Source organism: Sitophilus oryzae, unplaced genomic scaffold (genome assembly GCF_002938485.1).
Source record: "Sitophilus oryzae breed Bouriz unplaced genomic scaffold, Soryzae_2.0 scaffold_1432_pilon_pilon, whole genome shotgun sequence".
Lineage (NCBI taxonomy): Eukaryota > Metazoa > Arthropoda > Insecta > Coleoptera > Curculionidae > Sitophilus > Sitophilus oryzae.
The window spans coordinates 210,780-222,195 of record NW_022146096.1 but is presented as its reverse complement, the minus strand read 5'-3'; the positions used below and the strand labels follow the sequence as shown (position 1 = coordinate 222,195).

At 30.9% G+C, this 11,416-nt stretch overlaps 1 protein-coding gene across 1 annotated transcript; it reads right to left on the bottom strand.

Annotated features, from left to right (window-relative positions):
* Positions 1-4,763: 4,763 nt before the first annotated feature.
* LOC115876351 (endocuticle structural glycoprotein SgAbd-2-like) lies at positions 4,764-7,411 on the bottom strand. Its single transcript, XM_030892088.1, has 4 exons — positions 7,372-7,411; positions 6,726-6,883; positions 5,109-5,224; positions 4,764-5,053 (listed from the first exon to the last, which is right to left on the bottom strand). Exons 1-4 carry the CDS (start codon positions 7,381-7,383, stop codon positions 4,836-4,838), a joined length of 504 nt encoding a protein of 167 aa, XP_030747948.1. The 5' UTR covers positions 7,384-7,411; the 3' UTR covers positions 4,764-4,835.
* Between the last annotated feature and the right edge of the window lie 4,005 nt (positions 7,412-11,416).

Genomic DNA, 11,416 nt, shown 5'->3' with positions numbered 1-11,416 from the left:
TAAACAACTATAATGAGTTTGAATCACTTACAAAGTGACAGAAAATAGTAAAAGCTAAAGACAGACTAGAGTCGCCATCTTTTGGAATGCGCACGTAACATACTCTGTTTATAGTATATTTTCTTTAGTTAATGTTGTTTAATGAAGACCGGTGTACTGTAGATGGCTAAAGAATGTTTATTTGAAAGAAAACTTTATACTTAGTAGAGCACTTACTACACTTTTGTAGCTGTATTTTAGCAATAATGCTCAGTTTTACTTTTATATGAAATAGTAAGCTTTTCTTAATCTTTATAAGTTATAATTTAAAAAACATAAATCTTTATAACCGATTTAATTTTTTGGTGTTATTATATCGTAGGATCGAAAAAAAAACAGCGTCAGCGATGGCTATGAAATGAAGATCGCTGTCATTTTATATGTAAGTGTATCTCCCAGCCATCTGGACGCTTTTTAGTAGAAACGCCCCAAGTAGAATAAATGCTAATATCAACTCTAACATACCTACATTTTATTCCAATTTAATGAAGTTTAGAGAGATTTTCAAACAGAAATTACCTAGGAAAGAAATTTATAAATAAGATAAAATGCGGTATAAAATAAAACTGTAACGAAATTTTATACATTCAGGGTGAGTCTTAAATAAATGCAAATATTTTCAGGGGTGGTATATTTCGATCCCAGAAACACGTCTATTAGTTTTTTTTCGCTAAAAAAAGATGTCGAAAATCGTGCATTTTCTTTTAAATTTCTCTGTATATTTTTCGAACTTTTTTTTTAATAACTCAATTATTAATTATTGTTATTAATATTATTATTATTAATAAACAAAGCTAAACTGATATGTTTAGCATCCGTACCCTAGAAATAAACGCAATATCGTAATTTTTATACTTTTAATAATTTTTAACCTGCTTTAAGTGACGCCACTGACTGTGTCTAGTGGAATAAACAAAAGAAGCAATATAAATTAATATATTATAATAATTTATGTTGAGCAACGAACAAAATATTAATCATTAAATCGTTTACCGGTGAGTAGATCTTTTATTACAATAGGTACCTACACTAACTACATGGCTTCGGTTTTATATTTTTGTTTTTTAATGTAATATTTGCTTCTTTGTAGCATAAAAAAATGAAAAAATATAAATATAAAATAACGGTAGCAGTATCCTCTAGAGAGCTTAATAGATTGGAAAAAATGTTGTATCTGTCAGATTGGTGGTGGAAAAACTGTCCTGCAAATAATCCAGTTGTTTCGCTTCGAAATAAGGGATATGGTACTTTAGCTTCTAATTTACTACTTTTAACTAATTACAATCACGTACTTCCATCTGGAATGCAAATTAATTGTCTGAAAGGGGAAGAAGAAGTTGAGCAAACAACAATCGAAAAAAAAGCACTGTAGCACAAAGCATGCAACTTAAAATACGTTTCACCAAAATTTGACATACTCCTCTCTTGATTATGTAAATCTAATGAGGCAGCATGTTGCTATGAGTCTCAAGAACAATCTCAGGCATATATTTCACAACAAAGGGGGGGGGATAATTCTGATCGAGCAACAAGATCAACTGCACCATTGGTAAATGTAAAAAAATATTTCATATGCACTGAATGAAGATGCTTCAGTGCATATGAAGTTTCATATGCACTGAACCAGGTAATAAAAAAAATGTTTTACATTTGTGTGCTACTGAGACAATTTGCAGATGGACGAATAATCATGCACGTTAAAGACATGATTATTAACGGAGCCAAATCGAACTGTTAATTCGTTGTGCTGACAGTGACATTTTGGTTTTAGCTATATCTTTTTTCCTCAATTTAAACGCCTAGGCCTAGAAAACTTCTGATTGCTCTATAGCTCTCCAAAAAATTTGCGATACATTTCTGTTCACTGTATTATGGAAGTTCTTGGTGACAGAAAATCAGAAGCTCTACGCGGCTTTCATGCCTTCTCTGGATGTGACACTGTGTCTTTTCTGTCATCAAAGGGCAAACGGTCGGCTTGGAAAACTTGGACAACAGCGGCTTTCCTTGCAATATCTTTCTCCCGCGAGAAGTTAGAAGATAATGTGCTTCAAGAACTGGAAAATATGTGGTACGCCTATATGTATAATGTTCAGTCTACTAATAGCATAACTATGGCCAGGAAACACTTGTTTGCAACTGAAAATAGGCCACTTACGGCTATACCACCAACTCGAGCTGCTCTACATGAACACACATACCAGGCGGGTCATATTTGAGGTAGAACTGACCAAATATATCAAGATGATCTACCTGCTCCAATTAGCTGGGGATGGATGGAGGTCGAAAATGGGTACCACTGTGGTCGAAAAAAGCCCAAGTTTGGGAGTCATGCAGGTCACTCGATACGTGTGGGTGTCACACGCAATGTGAAACAATGTGGTGTTCCTGCAAAAAACATGACTTACCTTGTACAATCGCCTGCAAGAACTGCAAGTGAGAATGCAGTAATAGGAGGTAAACGATTCTGAAGAAAGTAAAAGTTATAATAAAACTATTTTTTGTTGCAGCTCGAGATTTCAATGAATTTTAAATACCGTTTAAGAAGCCAGCTTATACTTGTTTTTTTATTGTTATTACGTAACTATAAACAAACTAATTAAGATTAAATATAAACTTTTTTTTTGTTTAACTTAGTCCTAGTTTCTAGTAGTGTAGTATTGCCCAAATTGGTATAAAGAATCCTTGACGGCGCATCCAATGGGGGGGGGGGATAACATTCCTTCTCCCCCCATGGGTGTGCCCATAGTCTTGTCACAAATTTAATTACATTTTTCGTACCAAAACTTACAAAAATATCCATCATTTTGGTCAAGATACGGTAAATATGTTAAAAAATGAAATTTTGACACTTAAATCAAATATTACAGCCGTAGAGCCTAAACGCTAAGTTATACAAAATTGGCGTATTTTTTTTTGAAATCTTCATGTTCGAATTAGTCAAAAAAGACACGGAAATTAAAAAAAAATATTGAAATAAATTTGTGAAAAATTTTAACCTCTTAAAAAATAAGTAAGGGTTGCAACCCTACCTCAAAGGGTGAAATTTTAGGTGCTGCGGGTAAAATAGCTTAAAATGACCTATTAAATGCACACATAATTTCTTTCATAAAAAATTTATAATTATTTTATATTATACTGAAAAATAGGCCATATTATTAATTATTATTGATCTTTTAATACAAGTTAAATTCATTGTAACACGTTTCCATATTTATAAATAAGATATTAAGCCATTAAGTCAATATTTGAAACGCAATGTGTATTCTGAAAATACGAATCTTTATAGGGGTTACTGTCTGTATAAATTAATTTAACATATTTAAGTTAATATTTTAGTGTTTAATGTAATTTACTTTTGAACTTCATTAGTTTTCACACTGCCACATTAGTACTTTTTAGTAAAATCATTTTAATAGTATATTTAAAAAAGAGATATATTTTTTATTTTAATTGCTTTAAATTAAGTCTGGCTCCTTTGAATAAGAAGATTATGGAAGGAGCATATCAAAAATCTTAGGTCCACCGCGATGGGCCTCAAATATGGCCGACTTAAATTCCGGTTTATCAGTGCCGTTCTAATTTTATTTAAAAAATGTAAAACTATGATGTAGGGTAGACGTGGGGTAGACTCAATATTTTTTTTTTATTTTACGTTGTGAATAAATGTTGGTAGTTATTAAAATTGTTATAAAAATATAAAATTCTAACAAAAATAGATAAGTTATAACCTTATAATAATTATTTATTGCCGAGATCTACCGCACGCTACACAACCAACTATTTTAGCGTCTTTTTCGATAAATCGCGATAGCGTCACTGTTAATTTGAGTTCTGCCACAATTTCCATCTAGATTTACTACCTTTATACAACGATCAGTAGTAGAATAAATAATAAATAACATAAAATAAGCTCCGTAAAGACTGACAAATCCACAAAATTTCAAATCAAATTCAAATGTGTCAAATGAATCGTCAAACAGAACTGTCAAGGATCCCCACCCTAGAGTCCTTTTTCCGCCCACCATGCATGAATACATGGACAGCATTATGCTCCTTCCTTAGTCTTCTTATTCAAAGTCTGGCTCTGATCGTATTCTTATCATTTTTATGTTTAGAATAATAACCAATTGTTATTTTTATGTTATACAGGGTGTTTCAAAAAACATGTGCCATCTCTCGTGGGGAGATTCCTCACGTAAAAATAAGATTTAATTTCACATCAACATATGTATGTCCAATTCTGCTTTGTTTCGTAGCTACAGGGTGTTAAAGACTTAATATTTTTTCGATTTATTATAATTTTCTTCCAAGTACTTTTAGCGTTTCAAATTACATTTCTAGGGTAAAAGCTCGGGTAAAAGTTACTATAAATGCGACATATTTTAAAGCTAGAAAAGTGCCGACATATTCACCAGGGACGTGCAAACCAAACCAAACTTTTACCCTCAAAATTTAATTTATACTTGGAAGAAAATTATAATAAATCGAAAGATTATTAAGACTTTAACACCCTGTAGCTACGAAACAAAGCAGAACCGGAACTATGTTGATATGAAAAATAAATCTTATTTTTACGTGAAGAATCTTCCCACAAGAGATGGCACATCTTTCTTGAAACGCCATGTATACATTATTTTGCAAAATTTACAAGAGAGAAACTATACGTTTGTTGAATAATTTCAAAAAAAAATTAAACGAAGTATTTTGTTGAATTATATTACAAATATAGGTACAGTTGTTTACAAAGCATTCACTCGATATATGAGCATTTCTTCATTCAAAATACATAACACATTCTAAAATCGATACGAAGGTCTAGACGGTCTGGAGAAACCCCCTTGTCCTTGGAAAGGATTAGGCCTGTACTGCCCCTGAGGCTGAGCGCCTTGACCTTGCGAAATCTGCACCAGAGACTTTTGAATTTCAGCAGGAATTGGTGGCGGTGTGGGAATATGGGAGCCTTCTGCCCTGAAGCCGTTTTCATCAGCGATCCAGTTTACCGTGATTGGTGTGCCTGAAAAATGGGAATTATTAACAAAGCTACTGAATTGTAAAAAAGTGTTTTGTACCATCAGGCGCGGTATAAGAGTAGGAGCCCTGGATAACTTCAGCCTCGGCATCTTTCTGACCTTGGTTCTTCAGGTAGCCTTGAGCTTGAGCCTGTGAACCATCTCCAGAAACGTAGCTACACAAAGAAAAATAATTTTATTGGAATTTATCATTTATTTGAGATTATAAAAAACAACTACCTAAGTTATTTTATTTATTTACGACCTTTTTCGGCAGAGGACGGCCCACGGTGGGGTATTAGCAGGAAAAAGGTGATCGAAATTCGAAAAAGCAAATGTGTTTAAGATTTCCCACAAAAAGATAAATGATAAGTTAAATCATGTCTGCCATGAATGGCGTTGCTATGGGTGTGTTTAGTTGCATTCGTTTGTTTCAACGAAACGTCAAAGTTGTTACTTCTCACAGATAAGAGGTAAATGGCTAAATTTTATGTTTAAAATTATAAATTGTTGTTGTTCTTGTGCTCTTTTTACGTTTATATTATTGTTTTGATTGAAAATGGCTCAGCAAGCTGCAGGTATGTATTCTACATAAACGTATTATTTATTTTGATATTCTCTATACTAACGATTTTTTTTCAACAAAAGTTAGGCGTTCAGAAAATTTGATTAAATTTGTGACATTTTTATTATACTTAGAGATTTAGTTGCGCATTTCGAAGAATTCAGCATATTGTCTATATACGTTTTACTTAGTAAACATTGGGCTTTCATACAGTAAAATAAAATACTGCGACTTTTTGCTATTTTGCAGATAAAATGAGAAAAACATTCTTGGTTTCCTCTAATTTGCCAATCAGTGATATACTAATGCGAGGTGTAAACCGCGATGGCATTGTTGTGTACAAAGCGATCGCATTAGTGCCATTAGCTGTATAGCACAATTTGACATTAGTAGCGACTTTAGTGGTATGGGCATTGCTCGCGGATCAGTCGTAGCATTAGTAGTATTAGTTGCGATATTACTACTGGCATTAGTGGCATTGACCGTGGAAACACTGTAACAGTGATTTTTCTTTCTTTTTTTAGAATCGACGAATTATCCTTTATTTTGTTCATATTATTTCCTCTTTAATTGAAAATAGCAATAATTTATGTAAGGTCTACATAAAAAAATTTCGGTCAACTACCTGTGTCAAATACCCCACTGTGCGGCCCCTTGATATTGGAAAAAAAAGTTTGTCTATATTTGCTTGAACCATTTTTTAATTATTTTGCATATAATTAAAAAACACACTAATTAAAAAACTCACGAAAATATAGACAAACCATATACTATATTAGCAATCGGAAGAAAAAGATCTTTTAACAAAATTTACACGATTTAACACAACTACAGTCTTAAATATACAAGGCGTTCCATTAAAAAAAACGAAGCTGATGAGCTAGCTAATGAACTAGCTAGCTGACACGTTTCTTAACTTTCTGAGCGTCATTTGTTTGTTTTTACTTAACTTCTTTAAGATTTCGACAGACGAAATCCAGGTAAACTTTTTTACTCCCTCCGATAGGTAAGCCTGCAGGTATCGCACCATATATATCTCAGAAAGCTATACATACAGTGAAAATATTTTTTAAGAAACCTAAGATTACTTAATAAATTTATTATATTATTACCTGTAGCTGAATGATCCATCAGGATTCAGTTCATTTGATTCGGAAACGATAGGAATAATTGGTTTGTTACTGTAGCTCTGCTGATTCTGAGGTTGTTGTGGCCTGTAAAAATTTTGTGGAGCAGCTAAAGCTGTAGCAAAAATGCAGCCTAGTATGATCTATAATAAAATAATAGTAAAAAAATTATCTTTCACTAATAAAATATTAATAAAAACAATAATATTAAGAATTATAAAAAATAAAATAATAATAAAAATTGTTAGACAACAATAACCAAATTAAAAATAAAAATAAAAAAGTTAATTTATAGAAAAGTCAAGTTAAACTTATTATTATGCTAAAATAAATTTTCTTCCTTGTTTATAAAAGTACAAAACTTTGAAGAAAATCAGATTTTCACATATAACTGGTTTTCCATCAAAATAACCAGACATTTGGATAGTTCATAATATATTCAACTAGTTTATAAACTAGTTAAGTAAACACTTTAACTTGATTAGTTATTATCACTTCTGAGAAATATATACTAATTAATTAAGGTTTAGTTATAATAACCCGGGCGAAAAATAATTAGTAAAATAAATTCGAAAATTCCAGTCTTAAAAAATTTCACTGTTCACTAAAACCAAAACTGAATAATACACACCACAATCATCATAATTTCAAAATATTAAAACTGTTTTATTTTACACCCAACTGAAGCACACCGAATTTTGTGATGCTACAAAAGATGGGCATGTAGATTTATATAGAAGCCCCCCATTTGACCCATCGTGGATGGATCATCTCTCTTATTGACACACCCTTCCCAAAGTTATGCATCCATTAAAGAAGATCTATGCGCAAGGACACATCAAATTTTCTGTTTTAATGGGTATAATGGGTAGGTGAGACTCGGATCCGTACCATCGCGCCAAACGACGGTACCATTATGCAATGTTACACCTGTTTTATTTTTTCGGTATTGCAATTTTTGAAGAGATTGGTATCTTTAGGACGGAAATGTTAGTGTGTTTAAAAATTTCTGTCTATTCATGGATGTTGAATCTTAAAAAAAAAAGAATAGTAGTATATGCAAAAGATATTTAAAAAAAATGGCATATTAAAATATACAGGCTTGTTCACTCCTACATTCGACACGGAGTATTGTAGCCACACGATTAAATTTTTAGAAATTGTGAGTGGTGGCATTGTTGGAGGACTACTAAGCTCCAATTTAAAATTATTTTCAAAACGTACAGACTGTAGGTACCAAATAAATAAAAAATATCAAAGTTCTATTTTTAATATAATACGCTGTATATTATAACATTTTTAGTTTCTACGATTAAAATAAAGGTAAATTTGATAAAGGTTTACCACACTTTAATCTTACCGTTATTGCAATATTTACGTTTTTGTGAAAATACAGAAACAATTTTAATGCTTCATTTCTCTAAGTGTATTTAAGTTTTTAAAACCAAATATCGTACTGAAGTTTTTCTATTTACTAAATTTTGTGTTGCAATAATAAAAATAATACTACCTTATACCAGTGGCGCATATATGGGAGGGGTAATGGAGGTAATTACCCCTCCCGGGAAGTAATTTAAAAGTAAGATAAAATGTGGCATAAGATAAAATGTCATAAAAGAAATTAATAATACCAATCAAAATAGAAAATGTATGTCAATCCAAGTTTATTTTTTTCCACACTCACAAAACTTTTCATCGTAAATTTAATTTAAAGCTAGTAGTATTTTACTTCAATATTGCCCTCCCAGACTCAATCTCTAGATGCGCCACTGCCTTATACAAAGTGTCTAAAAATTTAGTTAAATAATTACTAGCTTTAAACAACATTATTAATTATGACATTAATATTACTAATTATTAACATTATTTAATTTAAATATAACACCCTGTATATTTTACGAGAATCAGTGCACAGATGCACAGTTTATTTGTCTATCAAATTGTATTATACGATTTTTTACCTATCTTTTCAAGTTTTCATGCATTATTTTTAAAGATTAACAAATTTTCAAAGAGTACAGATGCTAATATGTTGATCTCAGTATTCGAACTATATTAATTGACTGTTTGCGTTGATTAATAATAACTGCTCCTAATACTAAAAAACTGATTTTTTTTCAAACGTTACAGAAGTATTCATTTTTGCGACGTGATTGACAATATAAAAAAGTAATTTTATTTATTTTTTTCTTGTGCAATTTTTTTTTTTTTGATTTTCTAAAAAGTTATGGCAGGAAAAAATAAAAAAATCGTTTAATCCAAAAAACCCTTTCCAATCAAACAATCCAAAAAACTTTTTTCATGGCGTCTTGGTGAAATCCCAAGGCGCAACTTTGCCCCAATTTAAGCATCTTCGTATCTATTACGGTTTCCGAGATACCAATGCTCGTACCCCGAATTTGCAGCACCCTGTATAGATATTTCTGACGACTTTCTAAGTTGCTAATTGTAATTTTAAACTTTTCTTTAATTATTTTTGCATCATTAATTTATATCTTAATTTAGATTTTAAAACCAACATTTTAGCTCTTGGCAAGCATAAATATTTTACTTATATTAAGGACATTTTTATACAGAGTGCTGAAATCAAGATCAAACCAAACCAAAGACTTATCTTAAAAAAATCGCTACAAAAAGCCCTGAAAATAAAACATAATTAAATCATAATCATCAAGCAAAAAATTAATTCAAACTGCATTGCATTTCTTACTGCACTACACAGAAATCAATAAAGTTTGGGAGGCAATATACAGGGTGTTTCAAAAAACATATGCCATCTCTCGTGGGGAGATTCCTCACGTAAAAATAAGATTTTTGTTTCGTAGCTACAGGGTGTTAAAGTCTTAATATTTTTTCGATTTATTATAATTTTCTTCCAAGTACTTTTAGCGTTTAGAATGAAATTTTGAGGGTAAAAGTTTACTATAAATACTATAAATGCGACATATTTTAATGCTAAAAAAGCGTCGATATATTCACCAGGGACGTGCATATGGGTTATCACTGGAATATTTTTCTAAAAAAAGTTATGTACGCCACTGACTTTTTTTCGCTTGTTGGCGAAATAGTGTAAAAAATTTTATGCCGATTGAAAGTTGTCGATATTTTGTCAATTTCAGCCTCCTTCATGAGATAAACGCAATCTTATTAATTTGTCTTGATCAAGTCGAATAGCAACCTTTAAAACATTTTAATATCATTAACTTGCAAAAGTTTTAAATAAGTACTTTGATTCTTCATCAAAAAATATGAAAAAAAGTTCATATAAACATGGGTATGGAAATGCATAGTTTTAGAGTTACAGGATGTTAAATTTTTTTTAAATTATAGGTTTTGTGTATAATTATCTTAAATACTATTATTTTTTTATTTTAAATTACTCTAGGTTGGACTAATAGTAATAATAACTAATGGTAATAACATTTAATAATAAATTAGGTAAAATATATAATTTATTAATTTTATTTTTATATTAATTTTATTAATTGTGATTCATCAAGGAGGCTGATATCGACAAAATATCAAGAGACAACTTTTAATCGGCATTAAACTGCTTACACTATTTCGCTAACAAAAGAAAAAAAGAGTCAGTGGCGTACATGCTTTTTTTAGAAAAATATTCCAGTGAAAACCCATATGCACGTCCCTGGTGAATATGTCGACACTTTTTTAACTTTGAAATATGTCGCATTTTTAGAAACTTTTACTCTCAAAATTTCATTCGAAACGCTAAAAGTACTTGGAAGAAAATTATAATAAATCGAAAAAATATTAAGATTTTAACACCTTTGTTTCGTAGCTACACGAAACAAAGCAGAATCGGACATAAATCTTATTTTTACGTGAGGAATCTCCCCACGAGAGATGGCACATGTTTTTTAAAACACCCTGTATAAATAACAAGTGTTTACAGCTTCTTGACCACTCGGTATTTTATAAATTATATCAAAGATACCTCGAATTCATGAAATATATTAAATACGTGCGTCTTATTATTTAATAAAATTCATTACCGCATCTTATCGGTTTGGTATTCGATAATGACTTTGACAATTAATATCAAACCTGCTGTAAGTGAAAACGTAAAAATATTTCAATTGTTATAGCAAAATTAACATACAAAAGTCAATTTATCACACAACAATTATTCCAAACTCGTACATTAAAAGTATTCATAATCCCTTCTTACAAATACAATAACAAATAATTTACAATTTTTGTCATTTTCGTATGATTTACTATGGGCAACATTAGTGTAATTATTAAAAATAAATTGTTGTCGTTCTATTGTATTTTTTGTACTAAATCAAATGGAACACTCTGTTATTAAAACAGTTATTATCCAACCTTATAGTTGATTAAAATTGTTTTATGTCTAACGTAATAACAGTTTTATTTAGTAAATTTCAATTTTTTAAGATCAGCATCAGATAAGAATATAAAAGCAAGGGTTGCATCTATACAACAATAAATTATAATATTTAATTTGTCCACTTCTACATAGTCCCGCATGTTGAAGTAAGGGAGACGAGAATACAATGGGTTGCCCCCTGGTGCCCCAAGGTTGAGACCAGTAGACGCAAATCTATCTACTATCTAGCCACGCCATCCATTTGACCTGGTCCCGCCATCATAGGATTTAGGTTTTTGGTGAAGTTGTCTACTCTTGTTCCGGA